At 50.0% G+C, this 24,756-nt stretch overlaps 1 protein-coding gene across 1 annotated transcript in view; it reads right to left on the bottom strand.

Moving 5' to 3' along the window:
• The window catches only part of Tle1 (transducin-like enhancer of split 1 (E(sp1) homolog, Drosophila)), a 109,116-nt gene that overhangs the window by 21,519 nt on the left and 62,841 nt on the right, over positions 1-24,756 (bottom strand). Inside the window, exons 7-13 of the mRNA XM_013018474.1 lie at positions 17,063-17,179; positions 12,347-12,400; positions 11,704-11,856; positions 9,739-9,883; positions 8,602-8,703; positions 8,142-8,329; positions 5,156-5,232 (exon numbers count right to left, since the gene is read on the bottom strand). Of these exons, the coding sequence (XP_012873928.1) occupies positions 5,156-5,232; positions 8,142-8,329; positions 8,602-8,703; positions 9,739-9,883; positions 11,704-11,856; positions 12,347-12,400; positions 17,063-17,179 (836 nt within the window). The remainder of the gene's footprint in view (positions 1-5,155; positions 5,233-8,141; positions 8,330-8,601; positions 8,704-9,738; positions 9,884-11,703; positions 11,857-12,346; positions 12,401-17,062; positions 17,180-24,756) is intronic.

The following is a 24,756-nucleotide window of genomic DNA, read 5'->3' as shown; positions in this document are numbered from 1 at the left end:
CCCAGGGTTCGTCACTAGTCTCAGATTCTCTCCCAACCATCTTCTCAGCGGAGGGGAAGACTTTGCCTCCGACGAACAGTGAATTCTCATGGGGCGGACTGCGCGACGCCACTCCATCCCGGCCTCCGGGTGAAATCAAGGTGAGAGGGCCGCTTCTGAGCCGACGCCTGCGTCCTGACGCGGCGGAGGAAAATGGAGGAGCCTTCGTTCACAAAGGCCGCGCCGCGCCGGGTCCGGCCTCTTGGCCGGGAGCGCGGGTTCTCGCCCGCCGGGGAGGCCCGGGGCCGCCGTCTGTGCGGAGCAGGTGCGGCCGGCCCTGGCGTCTGAGCGGCCGGCCCGCAGCCCCGCTCCGCCGCCTCCCTCTCGGCCTGCCCTCCTTCCCTGAGCGGCCGGCCCGCAGCCCCGCTCCGCCGCCTCCCTCTCGGAGGAAGCACACCACACGCATGCGCCGCCGTATCCCCTCTGAGCACGGATGGGGCGGAGCAGGGACTCCTCGCACGCGGTCCGGGGTCCCCCGCCCGCGGCGGGTCTCAGGGAGGTGGCAGCGTCCAGAGCCCGCTGGCAGGCGGCGGGGGCCCGCGGCGGCGTGCGAGCTGTCGGCGGACGATGGAGCGGCCGGGCCCGGGGGGTCTTGGGGTGGACGGGCCTAGCACCGTGGGTCCGTGTCGCTGGCCGTGACCACACCTGGCCAGCCCTCCGTCCCCAGACGCAGGCCGTCAAAGGAGGGACCCGAACCACAGAGAGCGTCCCCGGCATCGTCCTTCCCGGGGGCCAGCGCGCCTCAGCCCCGCGCCGCCTACGGGACACCCGCTTCAAACACAGCAGCCTTCGACATTCGGGGAAAACCGCAGCCGGTCACCACACACGCTTGGAGAATGCGCTGTACCCAATGTTCCTTTATTAAAAGGCAGAAGCAGCAATCTTACACTGGCTAATAGATTAATACTGACAAATAAGACAGCAGATCCGGGATCCCAGCAAAGCTGGATCATTCATCTCTCTGCTATTAATCCCACTTTTCTCATATAATGTGACTCCCTCCAAACAGGAAAAGTAATGTTTAAAAATATATTCTTGCTGAGCACCAATGGCTCACACCTGTCATCCCAGCTACTCAGGAGGCTGAGATCTGAGGCTACTAGTTCAAAGCCAATCAAGGCAGGAAAGTCCATGAGATTCTTATCTCTAATCACTGAAAAGCCAAAAGCACAACTTTGGGACAATGGTAGAGCAGCAGCCTGGAGCAAAAAGCTCAGGAACAGCACCTGGGCCTTGAATGTGAGCACTAGGACAGGCAAAAAAGAACAGAACAAAACCTGCAAGCCATATATCTCTGTTTGAGAGAAAACAGTGACAACTCAGACCCAGAGATCAAATGGCAATTTTTATCAAGACTAGAGAAATACCGTCACAGTTGAATCTTGGCACAGGTGAATCTTGGCACAGGTGAATCTTAGCACAGGCGAATCTTAGCACAGGTGAATCTTCGCACAGGTGAATCTTGGCACAGGTGAATCTTGGGACAGGTGAATCTTATCACAGGTGAATCAGCACAGGCGAATCTTAGCACAGGTGATCTTAGTTCAGGTGAATCAGCACAGGTGAATCTTGGCACAGGTGAATATTAGCACAGGTGAATCTTGGCACAGGTGAATCTTAGCACAGGCTAATCTTAGCACAGGTGAATCTTGGCACAGGTGAATCTTGGCACAGGTGAATCTTAGGTGAATCTTGGCACAGGTGAATCTTAGCACAGGTAAATCTTGGCACAGGTGAATCTTAGCACAGGTGAATCTTGGCACAGGTAAATCTTGGCACAGGTGAACCTTGGCACAGGTGAATCTTGGCACAGGTGAATCGGCACAGGTGAATCTTGGCACAGGTGAATCTTGGCACAGGTGAATCTTGGCACAGGTGAATCTTAGCACAGGTGAATCGGCACAGGTGAATCTTAGCACAGGTGAATCTTGGCACAGGTGAATAGGCACAGGTGAATCTTGGCACAGGTGAATCTTAGCACAGGTGAATCTTGGCACAGGTGAATCGGCACAGGTGAATCTTGGCACAGGTGAATCTTGGCACAGGTGAACCTTGGCACAGGTGAATCTTGGCACAGGTGAACCTTGGCACAGGTGAATCTTGGCACAGGTGAATCGGCACAGGTGAATCTTGGCACAGGTGAATCTTAGCACAGGTGAATCTTGGCACAGGTGAATCTTAGCTTGATGCTATCGTTTTGTGTCTGTGTCCCTACATTGTAATCCTAGCTTCCCCCATTTTTTTTAAATCCAAACTACCAGAGGCCTTTGCATGTGTGAGTCAGACACTCTACTATGTAAGCCTCAGCTCCAGTCCTTTACTTCCTTTAGCTGTTTTGATGGGGTCTCATACCACAATGTTCCTCTGTAAGCCATCCATGGGGCCGGATGGCAGGCCTCTGCCACCATGGTGGGCTTGTTCCCTGAGACGTCAGGCTGGCCTGGCAAAGGACTCTCAGCAGAACTTCCTCCACCAGGATGGCAGGCCTCTGCCACCATGGTGGGCTTGTTCTCTGAGACGTCAGGCTGGCCTGGCAAAGGACTCTCAGCAGAACTTCCTCCACCAGGCTTCACACAGCTCTGGACAGAAATAGGGAAGTTGCTTAGAAGCTAAAACCATTTGGCTCTAATTAGCATATTACTCTCTTCTGCTTCAAGTCACACTAGCACACACATACACACACACACACACACACACTAAGGAGTAGGGTCCAAACCGCACGTGCCCTGCACACCAGCCGTCTGCCCTAGCACTGCAGCGCACGGCTTGCCTGGCCACCGCTCCTCCTATTACCCTCAAGACAGAGTCTCAGTGCTGGACAACTCTGTATACCGCTGACTCTTGGAGCTGGCTTTCCCTAACACTCAGTCAACCTTGGCCTTCATTGGTCTATTAATTCCTCCAAAGATCTGTCAGCTAATATATACTATTGCTTCATGGGTGACACTATTCATTTGCCCTTTGTCTGCTCACCAGTCCGGCTGGATTACAACAAACCTTCACTGTGAGGAGTCACAGGAGAAGTAACCACGCCCCCAGGGGGCCCAAGGACAGGGGAGGTTGTCAGAGGGCGTGCCTGATGCCTGAGCGCGTGACACACACTCACACACGCGCATGCACATGCACAGACACACACACACGCACGCACACACACATGCGCACACACATGCACATGCACACAGACACACACACACACAGCAGCTCACCCGCACTCTGATGGTTACCCCTCTTCCATCCATTTGTCACCTCTGCAGACTTCCGGTGGGGAGCACGTCTCATCTCGACGTGAGCCCTGGGGTGGGAGGTGAGAAGGGCAGCCGGGGCGTGCTGAGCTGAGCTGGCGGGAGGCCGGGAGGCCAGCCTCTCACCCAGCGCCTCACCTCGCGGGCGAACAGACCCCCCAAATCGTGGGGGGATGCGATATGCAGGTGGCACAGAGGTAACCGCTGAGGGCAGCCGCATAAAGGCGGCGTGACATGACCGAAGACGACCAGACGCGTGCCACCAGAAATGCCCGGCGGCGGGGCAGGGGGGCCTCAGGTTCAAGGCTGAGTACCAGGCTGTCCAGGGCCACACAATAACACCTAGCAGTCCCCAAAAAACAAGCAAACAAGGCTGTCCGGGGCCACACAATAACACCTAGCAGTCCCCAAAAAACAAACAAACAAGGGCTACACAATAACACCTAGCAGTCCCCAAAAAACAAACAAACAAGGCGGGGAGGGGGCGAGGGGCGGGGACAAGGTAAGTCCCATTAGGATTTCTTATTTGGAAAGTCAACATGTCCAAAGGACTGCTACTAATTTTACCATGGCAAAAGGCAAGAAGAGAGTACCTGCAGCATTTCAGACAGATGTACTTTAATATTGCTCTTCATGAAAGCCGAGAAGCTCACTGATGCTTTGAAGTCATGCTACTGATAAACTAACATCACAGAAAGCGAGTGGTTTTGCTTATGATCCAACTGAGGTCTAAGTTCTGAGGGCTCCTGGGCCTCTAGCTCCCCATAAACCACTCCGTGTCTGACTGTTACCACACAGGCTGACGCACCCATCAACACCGTACTGGGGCTGAGGGCCGGTGGCTCACACCTGTCATCCTAGCTATTCTGGAGGCTGAGATCTGAGGATCAGGGTTTGAAGCTAACCAGGGTAGGGAAGTCTGTGAAACTCTTAATTCCAAGTAACCACCAAGAAAATCCAGAAGGAAACATACTCAGATGAGAAATGACTTGACTATGTGTTCAGTGTGTGTGTGTATGTGTGTGCTTGTGTGTGTGTGTGTGTGTGTGTGTGAGAAAGAGGTCCTGACACTTCGGTGGGTTGTAGACTACTGAGGAAAGACTGCTATAACACCTACACTACAAGTACATGTTGTCTATGAAAACTCTATACAACACTTTAGAAAAGGAAATTCTCAGGTGGATTTTTTAAAATAAAATCTACGTGAATATACAACGATAAAAAAATAAAATAACCCAGAAGTAGAGCTGTGGCTCAAGTGGTAAAGCACCAGCTTGAAACACAAAGCTAAGGGAGAGGGCCATGGCCCTGGTTCAAGGTCCACCCAGTAGTGGCACAAAAAAATAAAAAGAGAAAGAAAGGAAAGACACTATCCAGGAGAGTCAGTGTAGGATGCTGGTTCCCATAGGTCTGATCCATCAGATAATTTCTTTTCACCGAATAAGGAGAAGTTGGCACTGACACCTTTCAAGTCTCTGAGACTGCAGAGAGCTCCTGACAGCTCCCCACCCACAGAACTGCACACGGGGTAACGCATCTCTGCCAGTTACCCTGCGAGCGCACGCCCAGGCACAGCAGCTTGCTGAGGAAGGTCAAGTAAGGAAGGCCAACCACCTCCAGCTCTTCCCTCCCACCACGTCCTCATCTCCAACAGCTTCCCTCCAGAAATAACTAGAACGCATGAGCTCACCCACAGGGAGAAGCCAGAGGCATGACACCTCCAGGCGGCCTATTTATAGCAAGTGTTAACACTCCTCAGGAAAAGACACCAGAAGTCTCCTTGGAAACGCCCATGCCTGTCCTCCCTTTGGAATTCCACCCTGCTGACACCACACTGCCTTTGAAACAAGCCGAACCAGCACAGAGGTACTTACGGCTTTCCCCCGGGGATCCCCGCCAGGCTGGGAGGGATGGCAGGTACTCTCATGTGCGGAGGAGGATCAAACCCAACCTGAAATAAAGAATGAAGCAAGGAAGACCCAGTTTATGCCACACAGACACTCTGTGAACATCCGCTTTGCACTATGTCCCCCAACGCCCTATCAACAGGAATAGGAAAGGTAGACTGGACGCCAGGACCACCTCTGAACCGCCCAGGACACGCTTCCTTGCTGAGAGACGGAGAAAGGCTTAGCCTCTCTGTGCAGAGCACAGGCTTCCAGGGGAGATCATGGGCACAGCAAGCCAGAGCCGGGTACTGGAAAAGCCAGCAGTGTGGACACTCTGGGCTACCGTAGGAGCTGTGCTGGGCGGTCAGGTGCCAAGGGCATCTCCCCAATGGTGAGGATCAGAAGTATCCTCCTTCAAGTTGATGCCACAGAGTGTTCTGTGGAGTCCCTCTTGCTCCTGCATGACAGCAATTACTCCCTCAGTGGTTCCTCCACACGGGGAGAGAACTCTGAGCTTTACTTGACATCGTCGTCAATGGGAGAAATGGTCGTTGAAGAGGGCAGGGAAGGAATAGTACATGACACATTTCAGGTTGTCAACAGATTTCAGTTTGCTGCTGGAAGTGACACTCCATTCCTTCTCTGATGCAATGCAATTCACTCTTCAAATGCAGTTTTGTATCTACTTGGTCAAAGCTGGGCTGTGTGCAGTGGAGGAGGCGGGGAGGAAGACTCTGCCCGCACGCCTTCAGCCTGCCCTTGTGTAACCCCATGTAACTCCCCTACCTACCTACACCTTGCTACTCCCTTTAGAGGGCAGGCGTGGGCACATGCCTGCAGCTCACCCTGTGTCACCAGCTACTCAGGACACTGAGACCTGGAGAATGGCGGTGCAAAGCCAGCCCAGACAGAAAGTCCACTGAGATTCCATCTCCAACAAACCAGCAAAATGCCAGAGCAGAGATGTGGCTCAAGTGGTAAAGCATCAGTTAAAAAAAAAAAAGTGGAGAGACAAATCACTAAATTCAAGCCCCAATACCAGCACCAAAAAAAACAAACCCCCAAATCCCCAAAGCTGTCTTTTCCAATGTATTTCCCTTACATTTAGAGAGGGAGAAAAAGAGCTTAAGAAAATGAAAGGAAGTAAAGGGTTCTGTGAGCTTCTAGAATCATCTCATTGCCTTCAAATAAAAAAAGTGCTTTAACATGTAATGACTGACTGTAATGTAATGACTGACTGTAATGTAATGACTGACTGTAATGATTGACTCCTTCCTCTTGGCTGTATTGAAATGTAATGACTGACTGTAATGACTATAATGTAATGACTGACTGTAATGTCCTGACTCCTTCCGCTTGGCTGTATTGAAATGTAATGACTGACTGTAATGTAATGACTGACTCCTTCCTCTTAGCTGTATTGAAATGTAATGACTGACTGTAATGTAATGACTGACTCCTTCCTCTTGGCTGTATTGAAATATAATGACTGGCTGTAATGACTGACTGTAATGACTGACTGTAATGTAATGACTGGCTGTAATGTAATGACTGGCTGTAATGTAATGACTGGCTGTAATGTAATGACTGGCTGTAATGTAATGACTGACTGTAATGTAATGACTGGCTGTAATGACTGGCTGTAATGTAATGACTGACTGTAATGTAATGACTGGCTGTAATGTAATGACTGGCTGTAATGTAATGACTGGCTGTAATGTAATGAATGACTGACTGTAATGTAATGACTGGCTGTAATGTAATGACTGACTGTAATGTAATGACTGACTGTAATGACTGGCTGTAATGTAATGACTGGCTGTAATGTAATGACTGACTGTAATGACTGACTGTAATGTAATGACTGGCTGTAATGTAATGACTGCTGTAATGACTGACTGTAATGTAATGACTGGCTGTAATGTAATGACTGGCTGTAATGACTGACTGTAATGTAATGACTGACTGTAATGTAATGACTGGCTGTAATGTAATGACTGGCTGTAATGTAATGACTGACTGTAATGACTGGCTGTAATGACTGGCTGTAATGTAATGACTGGCTGTAATGACTGGCTGTAATGACTGGCTGTAATGTAATGACTGGCTGTAATGTAATGACTGGCTGTAATGACTGGCTGTAATGACTGGCTGTAATGTAATGACTGGCTGTAATGTAATGACTGACTGTAATGACTGACTGTAATGACTGACTGTAATGTAATGACTGGCTGTAATGTAATGACTGGCTGTAATGTAATGACTGGCTGTAATGTAATGACTGACTGTAATGACTGGCTGTAATGTAATGACTGGCTGTAATGTAATGTAATGACTGGCTGTAATGTAATGACTGGCTGTAATGTAATGACTGGCTGTAATGTAATGACTGGCTGTAATGTAATGACTGGCTGTAATGTAATGACTGGCTGTAATGTAATGACTGGCTGTAATGACTGGCTGTAATGTAATGACTGACTGTAATGACTGGCTGTAATGTAATGACTGACTGTAATGACTGGCTGTAATGTAATGACTGACTGTAATGTAATGACTGGCTGTAATGTAATGACTGGCTGTAATGACTGGCTGTAATGTAATGACTGACTGTAATGTAATGACTGGCTGTAATGTATTGACTGACTGTAATGTAATGACTGGCTGTAATGTAATGAATGACTGACTGTAATGCCCCCCTGACTCCTTCTTCTTGGCCCTATTTTAATGGAATGATCCCGGTACGTAATTCCCTATTACACCCCGGAAGGGGTTTGGGGGAACATCTTTAATGTGCTTTGGTGGGTGAAAAACCACTGTCCTCAGCCCACGGCGGGCTGCCCCACACCCATCACCCGTGAAGCCGCACGCTGCACGCTGCGGCCCCCCCAGCCCCAGCCCCGGCCCCAGCCCCGTCCCAGCCTGCCCCCCCAGCCCCGGCCCCGGCCCGGCCTGCCTGCCCCGGCAGCCCTACCATGGGGGAGCGCCCGTAGGCCACCGCGGCGGCGGCGGCGGCAGCAACGCTCATCTGGGGTGACATGTTGTGCAGACTGGCGTAGGCCGCGCCAGGGCTGTTCAGCTCGCCGTTCATGCTGGCATGGGCAACCATCCCAAAAGGAGCGGGGTACGGGCCGGGCACCGCCAGGGGAGTCCTCAGACCGGCTGCTGGAAGACACGCGAGGTGCAGGTGACTCCCAGGGCCGGCTCTGTCAGCGCCAACCAGTGACCCCGTGTCATTGGTTTGTGTCAACTCCAATTTAGACACTGGCTCTACCTGTCCCCACAGCTGGGTGCCAGGACCCCGGCCAAAAGCACAACCCGCACATTTCCTCACGGGCACAGGCAGCCTGGGAAGCCGGGGCAAGCAGGGTGAATCAGCACCAGTGCACCCGATTGAGACAGGGCAAACCAAGGCACAGACGCTCCGAGTTTACCTGACTTAATCTCAAAAGAAGATTTTCTCGATAAAATCCAAGATTTCTCCTTCAGTCCGAACTTTCCATTCCCTGGTACCAACTCCAAATGAAAACCAAATCCTAGATTTACGTAAACCAAAGCATGCGTTTAGGAGGACTGAGGTGGGCCGGCCTTCCTTGGACTGAGGTGGGCCGGCCTTCCCTGGACTGAGGTGGGCCGGCCTTCCCTGGACTGAGGTGGGGCCTGCCTTCCTTGGACTATGGTGGGGCCGGCCTTCCTTGGACTGAGGTGGGCCGGCCTTCCTTGGACTGAGGTGGGCCGGCCTTCCCTGGACTGAGGTGGGGCCGGCCTTCCTTGGACTGAGGTGGGGCCGGCCTTCCTTGGACTGAGGTGGGCCGGCCTTCCCTGGACTGAGGTGGGGCCGGCCTTCCTTGGACTGAGGTGGGCCGGCCTTCCCTGGACTGAGGTGGGCCAGCCTTCCCTGGACTGAGGTGGGGCCGGCCTTCCCTGGACTGAGGTGGGGCAGGCCTTCCTTGGACTGAGGTGGGGCCGGCCTTCCTTGGACTGAGGTGGGCCGGCCTTCCCTGGACTGAGGTGGGGCAGGCCTTCCTTGGATTATGGTGGGCCGGCCTTCCTTGGACTGAGGTGGGGCCGGCCTTCCCTGGACTGGGTGGCCTCTGGTTTTTCTCCCAGTGAGGAAGGCCGAGTTTACACATCCCAAAGTCCTCACAGCCTGGTGTCTCGGGGAGGTCTTCCCCACTTCCACAGAAGGAGAGGTCGCCGATGCCCGAAGATGTGCCAACTGCAGGTACACTGCAGCCCAGACACTGGCCCTCTCCGTCCTATCCCGACGGTTTGCTAAAGGGCGTAGGGTGGGACTGATTACCAGAAGCTTTATCTGAAGTCCCTAGGATTTTAGATTATGTGTGTGAAAAGGAAAGACAAATGGAACACAAACAGTTGGAGAGCAAACAGCTGCTGAAATCCAAGGACAAACATCTGTTTCTTACTGTGCCTTTTTTTGCTTTTTCTTCCCAGACACAGGGAAGAGGGTGACTGCAAACGTGTTTTGTATTCGTGGGGAAATCGCATCACAAACGCAGCGCCACGTAGACCCAGCCACGAAACCCAGCACAACAAGAGGGGGGCTGTACCAGCTTGGTTGACGAGGGGCTCCATGGCTGGAGGCTTGCCGAGGCCCGGGCGGAGGCCCGGGGTGGCGCTGGTGCCCGGCGCTGGCAGGTCACTCCGAGGCGTGGGCGTACTGGATTTCAGAACCGGCGTGCTGGCTTTTTCATGCTGGTATCATTAAACAAATTAAATGAGTATTATTTTTAATCCAAGCCATATTACACAATTTATCACAACAGCAGCTGGGACACTGGGCACCTTCTAGCTACTCCCTCAGCCAATTTTCATAAATCCACACAATGTTGACAGCATTAACTCGTGAGCGAGAAACGTTGACCTTTCCTCTTCCTGCCAGAATTAAAACCAGAGCTGAGCCATGGAGCACGACCACACTTCTTCCTCCGTCGGTTGTACTTCAACAACAACACAAGAAGAATTTCCCGTCAGCCTTGTGGACGTTGGCCGGGTGCCAAGTCAGAATGGTGACCAGCCAGAGGAGAGTCCCCAGCCGCCTGGAGACGCATGCAGAGGTCACCAAGAACGGCTGTGGGGGAACGGGCCCTGGTGTTTTGCCTTTAGGTGGTGGCTCTGGGATGGAGACTGATAGACCAGCAGTTACAGGAGACACTAACAAGACACTAACACATACCACTGGATGCGAGAAATACATCTGAAAAGAATGCCCAGCCGGGCACCGGTGGCTCACACCTGTAATCCTAACTACTCAGGAGGCTGAGATCTGAGGATCACAGTTCAAAGCCAGCCTGGGTAGGAAAGTCCAAGAGATTCTTATCTCCAATGAACCACCAGAAAACCATTAGTGGTGCTATAGCTCAAAGTGGTAGAGCGCTAGCCTTGAGCAAAAAAGCTCAAGGATAGCGCCCAGGCCCAAGTTCAAGCCCCATGATGAACAAAAATAAAAGAACACCTCTGGAGTTCTATGTCCTCTCCTGCATGGCTGCCCGGTCAGCACAGAGCCTCCTATGTATGGGAGACTGGACCCAGCCAGGGACTCCCGCACACTGAGCAGAGATGGGGTTGGCGAGGCCATCCTCTTCCACGGAAAGCCTGAGGCCACAGCTCCGCCTGGCCTTGGGCTTGGGGGGCCGAGTGCGAGTCACACACCAGCTCCCAGTAGCCTTGGACCCAGGGGCGGGTAGTCGTGGCCAATGACGAGGGTCCTTCTCCCCTTCCGAGAAACGGGACCGAACCTGGGGCACCGTGAGAGAGCGACAGGCGACCGGCTAGTGACCAGCACCACGGGAGCAAGGACAGGACCACGTCTTCTGTGTTTTTCCTTCCGGTCAGTTGGGAGGGGGGCTGAATGCGAAGCCCCCAGCCCGCCAGCTCACCGCTCGCTCCGCTGCCGCTATACCATCTGAGTGGCACGCAACTCAGGCCCTACGGTTTGTCAGTCACGTTGGAGATGGAGTCCAACAAACTAATGTTTGGTCTGGCTTCAAACAGCAATCCTCCAGATCTCAGCTAGGATTACAAGTGCACTCCTAGCATTTCACTAGGCACCCCAAGCTCCTTGACCCGGAACTTACTATGTAACTGGGCCACAACTTGAGATCTTCCTACTTTAGCTTCCCAAAAGCTGGGACTGGAGTCGTATACCACAATACACTCCACCAAGTGTTTTAAACACATAGGTCCTGATGTACCTCCCAGCCACAGTCCCAGGTCCCTGTGTACGTTTGAGTTTTAATGAACTTCTCCCAGGCTCATGCTCCATGACGTAGCCTGACGAGACAGCGCAAGACACAGGGTACACGGACAGCTTAGCAAAGCAAGGGGACTGTTTGCTGACTGCACAAGCGTCACAGAGCTCTGGGTCATGGGTATTTGCAAAACATGACGCTCTCATCGTGGCCCAAAACAGAAAAAGCAAGCACCTAATAGAGACAAACAACAGAAGGAGTTTCCCTGTTTAAGGATTTAAACACATCTCTTAAGCAACAAGCCTTCTTGGGCGCTCTACCTACCAGGCTCATTTCTTTGGACTTCAAAGAAGCAGAACTTCCCGAGGAGGCTGTGGACGCAGGGCTGCTGGAAGCATCTTTCTTCAGCAGGCGGTTTTTGTCGATTCCGTTCTCCCGGGGTGAGTGCGCAGGGCTGGCTCGTGGAGAGGAAGGGTCCTTAGGGAACACAAGCGGTAGTTTTCATGGCGTGGCTCGTCACGGACAGACGCAAAGCACACTGGAAGTGCTTTATGTCGAGTGAGGGGTGCGGCTGTCAGGGGAAGATGATGCTCACCAATGACTTGTGAACATGTACAAAGAAAACAATCCTATTCGCCTTCTGCCCAAGTACCCTCCCTAGAGGAGGTTGAGAAAAAATGGAGTCAGACATCCAACTTAGGAATCCGAATGACCAAGGGAACGTGTTTTATCTTTTGGCCTCAGGAATGCTAAGCAAACACTAAAACTGAGCTACATTTCCCAGGCCACAATATTTTTTTGAAAGAAAACTGGTTGTGTCAGTTGGATTTTTTTGTTTTGTGTCAGTACTGGGCTTAAGCTCAGGTCAAAGGTGCTCTCCTCCTGCTCCTTCATTCAAGGCTGGGCATCTACCACCTGAATCGCACCTCACTGAAGAGGCCTTTTGATGACTGATAGGAAACGTTACCTCATTGGACACGTCCACCACTAAGTTGTCATCACTTCTGTCACCATCGCTGTCCTGAAAAAAAAGCACCAAGACTGAGTTTTAAGCATTGTTTCAGTAGCAAACTAAAAAAAAAAAAACAAAACAAAAAAAAACCCTACTGTGGGGTGTGTCACCCACGTCCAGAGTGCCAGCTCTTACAATCAACACCACCTTCCCCTCGTCTCATCTGACCTGTGGCTCTGGAAAGTTCCACACAGCAAATTCTGCTGCTGTAGCAAACCAGCTATCCAATCACAATCTGCTTGTGGTGAAGACAGCAAGGTACAAATACTCGGCACAGCCCAAGGGCTTAGGAAGTCTAGCTGAATCTTGGCAAGTGGTCTGCATGCCGAATGCCACAGCCTTTCCCATCGGACGTCCAGCGAGATGCACGGCTATCCCCACCGCATGCCCTTGAGGACAGTCAACAAATCTTGCAATGATCGACAATTCACAATTATAGAGATAAATTTGCTTAAACCATTTCCCCACGGAGTTGCAGCTTGCCACAACTAAACGCCTATTAAGAAGAAACCCAAAAGCTGGGCACTGGTGGCTCACCCCTGTATTCTAGGCTGCTCTCGGGAAGCTGGGATCCAGAGGATCAAGGTTCAAAACCAGCTTAGATAGAAAAGTTTGCGTCTCCAACATAACTTAGCAAAGAAAGGAAAAGAAAAAAAACAAAGTGGGCTGGCGGTATGGCTCAAGTGGTAGGCCCTGCCGAGCAAGTACAAGGCCCTATACACAGACCCCAGCAGAGTCTCCTCCTCCGAGGCCTGGCATCTTTTTGGAAAGATGAGAGGAAGACAGATGGCAGTATTTGGAAGGCACTGCCATCCTACAACACAGCTTTTATTTTCTTGTCATAGAGCTGGAAAGTTTGCTTATCAATGGAAATGCCACGCTTGGACTGAGCTTGGGACAGATTCAGAGAAGCTGTTCAGCTAAAAAGGTGGCTACTCCTACATCAAAGTTTGGGAAAGCTGAAAAAGTCTACTCCTTTTCTTTTTTTTAAATTTTTGGTGGCTCCAATGGTGGGGCTTGAACTCAGGCTTCACACTTACCAGCCATGTGCTCTACTCCTCAAGCCACCCTCTCATCAAAAACTATTTTCTTAGCCAAAAGGCCTCACAGTCTTAACTAGAGAATAAATATAATGCATGTGAAATAAATAGGATACATTGAAAAAGGGTAGGTCTGTCGCTTCTTATCTAAAAGCCCTTTTACCAATGCCCTTGTCAGTTAGGTTGATACAAACAACGCTTGAGAAATACTAGCATGCACAAGTGCAAACACACATCAGCACAGCCACCGTCTGCCAGCCCCCAGTCCAGAGTACATTTGCCCTCGACTCTACAACCTCCCGACTTCAGCGCTGCTTGTCAGTCACACCCTTACATGCTCCCAGACTCGAGGGAGGCCTGAGTTCTTTCGATGACGGGTACGCGTACTGCTCGCATTGCTGCAAGGGCACATGCAACCCTGCAGTGCCAACATAAAATGATAAGCAGCCAGCACAATCCAAAACAACAGTCTACTGAGAGCAGTATTTTCAAGAGGAAAACCCACTAATAAAGAAAATTTTGTTTTCTCTTAGAAAAGCCCCTAGAACGCAACCTGTCTCAGTTGGTAAAGTAGGTAGTGGCAAACAGAGAGAAAGAGAAACAAGAAGTTATAAAAATGACCACACATTACATGGGCTGAGCTGGCTAAAAGCAGCAACATTACTTTATTGGAATGGTTCTTCTTTGTGATTTTAAAAATTCTTTTTCTTTTTAATGGATGTAACTGTATATTTATAGGATATGTAACTGTCTATGTGCACATAGTGTGTAATGATCAAAATGGGATAATTAACATTTTCACTTCTTTCTCTCTTCCTTCTTTCCATTTTTTATTTTTATTTTTGGTGCCAGTACACGGGCTTGAACTCAGGGCCAGGTGCTACCAAGCAGATTTCCCACTCAAGGCTGGCTCTCTATCACTTGAACCACACCCCCACGTCTGGCTTTGGTAAGGTCAGAACCTCACACTTCCCTGCCCAGGCTGACTTGGACCTTGCTCCTCAGATCTCAGCCTCCTGAGTACTTAGGGATCTACACACAAACACCTAGCTTTCCCTATCCTTTCCTCTTCCGATTCCTCAGAAAACATGTAACAGGTTGTTGCCAACTTTTCAGCCACATTACTGTGACACAGAATACTACAGCTTAGCCATTCTACTCTATTACCCGCTATCCAGACTCCCTCTCTCCTTCCTTCCTCCCTCTTTCTCCCTCCCTCCCTCTCCCTCTCCTTCTTCCTCTTCTTCCCTCCCTCCCTCCCTCCCTCTCTCTCTCTGATCTCTGAAGCATATAACTGAGTCCTCTAGAATTTAAATCCTGGCTTTGTATTAGGTTCTTCTGCCAATGGAAGGCTTCAGGTATAGTAAGCGTCTGCCATCGAAGATGCGAGGCCTTGTAACCCAGACTCTTCACTGTGATCTCGCCACCAGCCTCACAACCTGATGCGCTGAACACGAGCAGGCCACAAAGGGCCATGCTAAGATGTGGCTGCTAGGCCTGTCCTGACCAGCCACAGGGCACGCATGAGTCCCACGGAAAGGAACAAAACCTCTCCATTTCTGTATGGCCTAGACCACCTACTTGTTATGAATCCTTACTAATGTTCCAAAGGGGACACCAGCGGAGGGCATATGCTAATGACACAGGAGGAGGGCAAAGCCGGCGCTGGAGGCTCACGCCTGTCATCCTAGCTACTCAGGAGGCTGAGACCTGAGGATCAAGTTTCCAAGCCTACCTACAAATCTGTGAGCTTCAATTAACCATTAAAAAGCCAGAAGTGGAGGTATGGTTCAAGTGGTAGAGTACCAGCATTAAGTGGAGGAAGCATAAGGCCCTGAGTTCAGGCCCAGTACTGGAAGATTTTTTTTAAAAAACAGCATGTACAAGGCTGAGTGGAACCGATGGTTTGGTTCTTAGGGTGTTATCAAACGTAAGTGTGAACTGCAGACTAACCCAAGGGCCTCTGGGAAGTGCACCCTAGGACTGGGTTTAGGGATCTGAGGCGGCAACTCAGGAAGCAGTGATGTTCACACGGCCCTGTGGCCTTTGGCAAATCACTTCAAAGCCACTAGGAATATTTCTTACCTATAAAATGGAGATGGCGACATACAACTCATTGAGATGTAGTCACAAGAATCTAACAAAACAACCCCACTGTGCTCATACACTGACCTTTGAATGGATGTGCTGAACTGAAATCCCTTTGTAGAGCTGCTGAAGAATAGTAACATTGTTCAAAGAATGAACATATAAAAACAAATAAACAATCCATCTAAGAACGAAGAGCTGTGGCCTTAACCTGAGTTGGTACTCAAGCCCGCAGGAGACAGAGACCTACACAGCCACAGAGCCGAGGGCCCTGCTCCAGGGGCCAGTTCAGCCCTGCACTCGCCTGCTGTCCCTGTGAACGCACCTGAGCTGGGACAGGCACTGCAGAGACGCACAGAGCAACTCCAACTCACGCGCTGGCTATAGTGCTTATGATTTCCTCACCCCCCTCCCAGTCCACAGCCAGTGGCCGTCGGGCCTGGCGCCCCCGAGTGTGGGGTCAGCTGTTGTGTCATGCGTCTCCAGTCATGTGACGCTCACTGACTATCTTCGTGATTGCACTCCTGACACCTGTTCCACTGCAGGAGAGTTAGCGCGCTCACCTGCTTCAGAACACACCTCTGCCACCAGAATAGCCACCAGGAAGATCGCTCGCGACACCAAAACTGTGTGCTCTCGCTGAGCAGGAGTAGCCACTAACCGGACAGAGCCAGCCAGGACAAAGTGAAATGCAGCCGGGCGCCTGCGCTGCACACCTGTCATCCTAGCTGCTCAGGAGGCTGAGACCTGAGGATCAGAGTTCAAAACCAGCCCGAGCAGGAAGAGTCCATGAGACCCAATAAACTACTCAAAAAAGCCAGAAGTGGTGCTGTGGCTCAAGTGGTAGAGCGCTAGCCTTGAGCACCAAGAGGCTCCGGCACAGCACCCAGACCCTGAGTTCAAGCCCTGGGACTGAAAAAAAGAAAAAAGAAATGCAGTCTTCATTCAAAAGTAACATTTGATGCTGGGAATGGTACTCGGGGGTAGACACTTACTTAGCATGCATGAGATGCTTGACTTGATCTCCAGTACCAAAAGAAGAAAAAAAAACTAAAAATTGAGGTTTCATAGATGAGGGGATGGGGCCCTTCTAGAAGCAGTGTCTGGTACAGTGCAAACCCAGGGCCTTAGACAGGCAGGGCATGCACTACCACTAAGCTCTACTTGAAGCCTTCATTTTTTTTGTTTTTTGGGAGGATAGGTATTACAACGTAGCCCAGCCTGGCCTTGAACTGACAATCCTCTTGCTTCAGACTCCTAAGTGCTGGGATTATTGGTGTGTGCCACCAGCCTGACATTTCCATGGCCCATCTAAATGAGCAGTAAGAAAGCAGAGTCTAGATATAAAACAAAGCCCCAAAATGAGTATAACTTATAGTCCTGAGAGAAATAATACGCTACACCATGTAGAACTTGCTCTCTTTAGATAGAATTATTTTAACAGATGTGAAATGATCATGGAGATCTTGGAGTACAAGGAGATTCTCACTTGAAGGTGAGCAGTAAGCAAACAAACATTATTTGAAGTCTTTTATTTACTTACGTAGTGGCTGGAATCCTTATCATCCACTTTTCTTTTCTTGATGTCATTGGAAAATTCAGGCCCATTTCTGCGTTTATCGGTGGCTCTTAAGCTGTCTGGAACCAAGAGGGAATTACTCTACAAGACCAAAAAAAAAAGAAAGAGAGAAAGAGAGCAATTAATCAAAGGTTCCTTCCCAGACCTCTGTGTACACATGGAATCTCAGCCTGGACGTGACAGCTGTTTTAGAAAGGTGATGGTTATACAGCCCTTCATTCCCTGCAAGTCATCTGTCTAAAGACTCTGATGGCAAACATTTATAGAGCTTTCTGCACTTAAAAGGACCCTGCCTCAGGCAATCAAACCATTATCCCCGTGGGTCTTCCAGACACTACTCACTCAGAACGTGCTTTGGCTCAGTTAGTGCGGGAAAACGGGGCCTGCTGTGGGAGTGTGGACATGGTTCTACTCTTTCACACTGCACGGTACTCAGTCAGGCCAGGAACAAGGCTACAAGCCAGTCCTGAGATTACCCCATTAGGCATCGTCCTCACAGTCAAGAGTCACTGTGTACCACTCCAAGGAGACACAAAGAAGGCAGGTGGGGTTAACTGTGTGGTTTCCTAAAAGGCAAATCACATTCTCCACTGCTACAATAAAGGAACTTTTGAATGCTTTTTAATTCATTGTTGAAAATAAGATTTGCTGGTGCTCACCAACAGCACTGAAACTTGAGCCCCAAGGGAGAAATCTCAGCTGGGGAGTATCTTCAACGGCAAGACCAGCTCCCCCACACAAGCAGGAACAAGGCTAATCTTTCCACAAACCACACAGGGATACTTTCATTGGCATATGCTGAGTGGGAACTGCTGACCCAAAGAAAACAGGCATTTTAGACATTTGGGGGGCTGGGGGGTCACATGACATGATCTGACAGCCCTTCAATTCCCATCCCCCCTCACGCCACAGCAGAGAGCTACAATGAGGTCTTTTAAGCACAGGATTAGCATATGCAAGGGGGAAATTTGTTCAGTGATGTGTCACAGCCTTGAACAATGCTGAATGAGCTGCGCAAAAACTGCCTTTCACAAAGCCTAGATAACCCCGCTTTCAGCGGGGTGTTTGAGAATCCAGAGGGGCGCGTGTGCGTGTGCACATGTGTGCGTGTGCACATGCGTGCGTGTGCACATGCGTGCGTGCGTGCACACCAGAGTCAACAGACAATTATTTTACTTTTCTCTGCTGTAATTTAAATCAGAAAAAGTTGGGGGAAACCTTTCAGAAGGACCACATCAAAACAACCCAAAGCACCTGGAGCAAGTATTTTATGGTAGTATCTTCCTCCAAAAGCTGTGCATTTTCATTTCTTACTTCCAAGAGGTAATCTGCCAGGGAGCTGGTTCTCCCCTCGAGGGCTCCCACCCAAAGGCGATCTGAAGCCTGGCCATCTACTTCAGGGGTTGGGGGCAGTCGCTGAGCCCCCTGAGCCCTGCGACTCGTGACTGCTCAGGCGGAGGAGCCCTGAACTAATCACCTTGATCAATGTCCGCTAGAAACATGCCCTTCCTAACCTCTCCACTCCAACATCACGACTGGACAAGGACAAACAGAAGAGCACTCTCACACTTGCAATCCTAGCTCCTCAGCCAGGGGAGGACAGTCCCCCACACTCCTCTCCAATTAACCAGAGAAAGGCCAGAAGTGGAGGGATGGCCCAAGCGGTAGAGCACCAGCACTGAGTAGAAAAATTAAATACCAGCATTAAATAAGTAAGTTAATTCATTAAATACACGTACATACATGAATCCGCCCGAGTGCTCCAGACTCTAAGCAGATGTACCAGGAGCAGAACAGTGTCTTTCTCGACCTTACGTGTGTACAATGACTCAGTCAATGCCGGCAGTGCCCAGCCTCTCCCCACAGGCCGTCTTCACAGCCGTCCCACCCAACCAGCACTGGGTCTCTGGACCGCTCGACCATTCCAAGACAGCTTTTGAACGACGTAGTTTTAAAATGATGTCAAGTGGAATTGTAGATTCAAAATAAACTACACCTCTGTGTAAGGAACAATGTGATTTCTGTCTGAAACGCTTCTGCCAGTGGACCTATGCTTCCACGAGTTAGAAGTTACTACTGTCATTTCCGCTTGAGCAGCTTGCATGGGGCCTGGAAGCTAAAGGAGTCTTGAAAAGCTCTGAGAAGTTTCTCTGTATTTCAGCTGGCCTCGTAATTAGCAACCTTGCTTATATCTCAAAATTGGTCCCGTGCAGCCGGCACACTTCCATGGGTTTAGGAGACAAGATGTCTCTTCATGCCTTTGATATTACACAATCAATTCCGGCTGCAGGGGGACCCCTGGCAGGCCCCTCCACCTAAGAGGAACCCCAGCCTGACACTTTGTTCCCACCAACAGTTTTCTGGGAGAGACTGCCCGGCTTTCTAGCCCTGACGCGGATATGGCGATTGCTCTTGCTGTCAGCAAATAGCTCCAGCCTAATGCGCTACCCTGGCGGCAACATTAAGTGTTTTGCTTTGTGCCACCGGCCAGGAAACCCTGATGTGGGACTGTCCCTGCTCCCGCCTCGGGCCTCCCCCACTGGCCGTGCTGGCAAGACGGCACTGGGACGGTCGCCCAAACCACTCACACACATCCTAGAGACGGCAAGGCCTGAGTACTGACTGTCCTTCTGCTCCTCCGACTCCCTACCACAGAGCATCTATGTAGGTTCTGTTATCTAACACATACGTAAGAAGAACCCTTGCCAAAAGAACGTGTGTGATAAACACTCACGCATTCCAAACCCAGAAGACACAATTGCACTCAAATCTGGGAGAAGGCCAAAGCAACCTTTAAAAAAACAAACCATATTTTTTGCCAGGCACCAGTGGCTCACGCCTGTAACTCTAGCTACTAAGGAGGCTGAGATCTGAGGATCACAGTTCAAAGCCAAGCTAGGCAGGAAAAGTCCGTGAGACTCCCATCTGTAATAAACTACTCAAAAACAAAACAAAACGAAAACCGCAAGTGGAGCTGTGGCTCAAGTACTAGTAGAGTACTAGTGTTGAGCAAAAGAAGCTCAGGGACAGCACCCAGGCCGCATTCAAGCCCAGGATCTGCACTAAACAACTAAATACATAAATATGTAAGTAAGTAAATGAATAAATAACACACTTTTTGGGCTGGGAAGGTGGCTCAGTGGTAGAGCGCTTGCCTTGCATGCCTGAGGCCCTGGGTTCGATTCCTCAGCACCACATAAGCAAAAAGAAAAAAGCCGGAAGTGGTGCTGTGGCTCAAGTGGTAGAGCATTATTAGCCTTGAGCTGAAGAGCTGAGGGACAGTGCTCAGGCCCAGAGTTCAGGCCCCACAACCGGACCGCCCCCCCCAAAAAAAATATTTTTCATGAAGCCAGGTACCAGTGGCTCACATTGGTCATCCTAGCTACTCAGGAGGCTGAGATCTGAGGATCTTGGTTTCAGGCCAGCCCCGGCAGGACAGTCCCTGAGACTCTTATCTCCATGTAATCACTAAAACTCAAAAAGTGGAGGTGCGACTCAGCGGATGAGGCCCCAAGCTTCGGTGAGAAAGCGTGCACAGGCCCTGCGTCCAGGCCCCACGACCAAGACAGTACATGCTTTGCCGCCCAGAATGAAACAACTGACCCACCTGGCAGCACAAGAGCTCGGCGCTGGAAACAGCAATTACAGCAACAGTCAAGAGCCCCTGGCCGGAGGAGTGTGAGCTCCCCGCCCTTTTACTCACGCATCCTGACACTTAGGGGATGGCGCCGACAGGCCCTTCTGCCCAGCCACAAGCCACAGCCTGCCACTCAGCACCTAGGCCTCCAGACAGCACTCGCCACCTAGAATTCATTTGTCAAATATTCATCTGCCAGATAAATATTTAATCGCGAATCCATTTTTTCTGATCAACACAAGGAGCAGTGTTTCCACACTGACTGATAGGCTCGTCCCAGCCAAGAAACGCAGTGCTGATGTCACCTTGCATCTGGTAACATGCAAGTATCTGCCAGCATTTCCTCCAACACGGTAAATACTGGGCAGACTTCTGTTACAAATGTCCTGAGGACTGGGATTCCCAGACTGTGTATAAGTTTTCCATTGTCTTAAAATTCTGTGAAGAAATAAACAGAATTGTCTTCTTTACCTTATGTTTTTCTACAAGGACTCAAGGAGTTAGTCGGCTCAGGGGAGGTCTGACAAACCTGAGCAAACCAAGATCAGAAAGCACAGTGTTTTCAAAACAAACTGAAGCTCTGAAACCATAATGATTTTTCTACACCTTATGTGTTACATACGATTCAGGATATAGAACCAAGTTAAAAACAAACACGCAGAACGAAGAGGCCCTTTCCCCGCTGTTCCACAAGAGGGTCGTGGACCTCACGGGCAGATGAGGTCAATTCAAGCCTCTGAAAAGCAAGCAAACACCAACGATCTCGGCCTAATTATAAAGCCATGCATTCACAGACAAGCTTATAAGGTAAGCTACAGGGTCTATAGAAGGCCACTGAGTATCCCACAGAAGCTCTGGAAAATGCCAGGATCTAGACTTTGACCACCATGAACCTATTCTGTATGAGAGAGCAGCCATGCCGTGCCCTCGGGCAGCTACTGCAGACTAAGACAGCAATGGTTCAAGAGCAGCCGTCAGGAGACGAGCTGTTCTTGCCAGTCACTGGTGGCATACACCACTCATCCCAGCTACTCCCAGCTACTCGGGAGGCTGAAATCTGAGGATCACGGTTTGAAGCCAGGCTAGAAAATCCCTGAGACACTTATTTCTAGCTAACTAACAAAAAGCCAAAAGTGGGCCCGGTGATGGTGGCCCCTGTAATCCTTGATTCGCAAGAAGTCGAGATCTACGTTTGAAGACAGCCCAGCTAAGAATGACTTTGAAACGCTTATCTCCAAGGAACCATCAAGACAAACACAAAAAGGAAGTGGAGGTGTGGCTCAAGTGGTAGAGCACTAGCCTTGAACAAACAAACGCTGAAGGACAGTGCCTAATCCGTTAGTTTAAGCCCCAGAACAGACACACAGACTCTGACAGACAGGCAGACAATATGCACACACACACACACTTTGTCTTTACAGTCTTTTTCAAAAATTGTACTTCCCTTAGCACTATAATGATTCTAGAAGGTAGCTCCAGAATCTATTAGTAAAAGCAAGATTAGTGAGAGGTTCCACGGTGGGGGTACAATACACTCAACACCAGCAACAGAAATCTTCCCGCATCTCAACATCTCCGAGCAACTCTTCTGCCAACAAGTTACAGCCCTAAAACCACCCAACAGCACGTCTAAAAGGAGAAGCCACTCGTGGACACGAATCAGCAAAAGCAAGGCAGGCTCCCTAATGTGAGAATAAGGCCCATCCTTCACATCGCCGAGTCCCCGGGAGCCGTGTTGGTTCCCGCAGGAGAAGTGTCTGTGTCGGAGGCACACATCGGAAACTCGTGACACCTCATTTATCCTCCGTTACACCGAGGCCCTGGGAACCTAATTTGCTAGCTCGCTCTACACTGACAATTAACTTCTCTGTGAACATTAAAACAATTAGGGAGCGACGCATGCTATCACACCTGTGTGTCTCCCTGTCTACACCTGGTACCAATTAAGCCCTGGCCCCAGGCTGTATTCTTGTTGCAGCCCACTTGGCCATTCATAGTGACAGACGCACAGGTAACTCGGGAAACTGACAGGATCCCCTCCCCAACAGCATGGGGAAGGTGTACAATGTGTCCGCATGGCGAACACACATCTCACACCTCTGGCTGTGTAGTGGATCTAAAGAGTGCACCGCTACATGGTGGCACTCTACAAGGATTTGAACTGGGATCCTCAGATCTCAGACTCCTGAGTAGCTAGGATTACAGGAACAGGGCCACTACACGGATCTTTTAAGACTGTGATCTATCTTATAAGTGGCAAGCTATCTTTTTAAGCAGTTTTAAGTTGTGCCAAAACATAAAACTGCTGAAAGGTAACTCAATAAATATACTTGTTTGTCTGTGTGCCTAGAATTAATTTCACATTTTAAGTGAGCCATTTCAGATTTAGCCTTAATTCCAGGCCCTCTCGACATGCTGTGTCAACACAGTTCATAAAAAGAAAAGTACTTGGGTGAAGCTGGGCACAGGTGGCTCGCGCCTGCGGTCCCGGCTACTCAGGGGGCTGAGAGCAAGGGTCACAGTTTGAAAGTCCTGACCCTCTTCCCTCCCATTAACCACCAAAGTCGTAGAGCACTAAGCCTTGCACAAAAAAGCTTAGCCAAAACCCAGGCTGAGTTCAGCCCCATGAATGGCACTGGCATGCACATGCGCGCGCACACACACACACACACGCACACACACACGTATGCGCGTGAATTAGGTGAAACAATTCTTTCTGGTCCCTGTTAACTTTCAATCACGTTGAGCGTGATGAACGTGCTCCAGTCGCCAGGAGCCTGGGATCCATTTCTTGTACCACAATGCTGAGCCTTCTCCCTAACTCCCTGCCACCCTGGTACTAGGTAGTTCCCCAACCTGCCTTTGAAAACAGTCAAGAAATTCTAGGTAAGGGTGTGAGTGAAATAAATACTAATACATTCACAGTCTTACTATTCTACTCAAGTAGGACTCCAGAACATCCCAGAAGCACTTGCCCAATACCTTCTCCTTGAGGACACCATTTAGAGTTCCTTATCTATAATCCCATTCTTATCTGCTGTGTCTTCCAGATGATGATATGGCCTCTGATTTCAGAACAAGACCAATAATTTTCTCTAAACGAAACAAGTCTCACTACTCTCAATAGCCGTTTAGGGTTGTTCATAGAGGGGAAAAAAAAGGGATGGGTAGTCCTGAAGTAGGACCTGGACTGACTTCTGAAGGAACTAGCTGGCAAGGGGAAAGGGGAGAGGGGAGGAGAGGGAGGAGAGGGAGGAGGGAAGCGGAGAGGAGAAGGAAGAGAAGAGAACCAAAGCAAGTACCTTTATTAAATGAAATGATGGTTACCATAACGACCTATAACTACCTATAAATATAACCCCTGGTAAACCTACTAGTGGGTAATAACAACACAGCGGTGGTGATGTGATCTAAATCTCAATCTGTTATAAAAGTAGCTCTGGGTTCATAGGCACCCACACTCCGAGACTTGCCTGTCCCTTTCATAAAACCATGGTGCTGTGCTAGAAGACTTGTCTGGATTTTTGAGAATTTGCTGAGTTACAAGACCACCCCAGAACTTTGCAAAGCAACAATGACCCAGGACACCTTTATACAAAGTTAGAGCCCATTTCATGAGCTCAGAGTCCACACATCTCTGCTCCCTCTGGGATCTAAATAGTGATCATACAAAATGAGGCCCTTCACTGTCACTACAGCCCACAAATACAAGCAACACGCAAAGGAAACACAGCAAGAGGATGACAAAACACGCAGAGCGTCAACCAGTGATGATGAGAACACGCAGAGCATCAACCAGTGATGACGAGAACACGCAGAGCATCAACCAGTGATGATGAGAACACGCAGAGCATCAACCAGTGATGATGAGAACACGCAGAGCATCAACCAGTGATGATGAGAACACGCAGAGCATCAACCAGTGGTGATGAGAACACGCAGAGCATCAACCAGTGATGAGAACACGCAGAGCGTCAACCAGTGATGAGAACACGCAGAGCGTCAACCAGTGATGATGAGA

The sequence above is a fragment of the Dipodomys ordii genome, unplaced genomic scaffold (genome assembly GCF_000151885.1).
Source record: "Dipodomys ordii isolate 6190 unplaced genomic scaffold, Dord_2.0 Scaffold40, whole genome shotgun sequence".
Lineage (NCBI taxonomy): Eukaryota > Metazoa > Chordata > Mammalia > Rodentia > Heteromyidae > Dipodomys > Dipodomys ordii.
The sequence above is the reverse complement of the archived record's forward strand: the minus strand, read 5'-3'. Positions and strand labels throughout refer to the sequence as shown.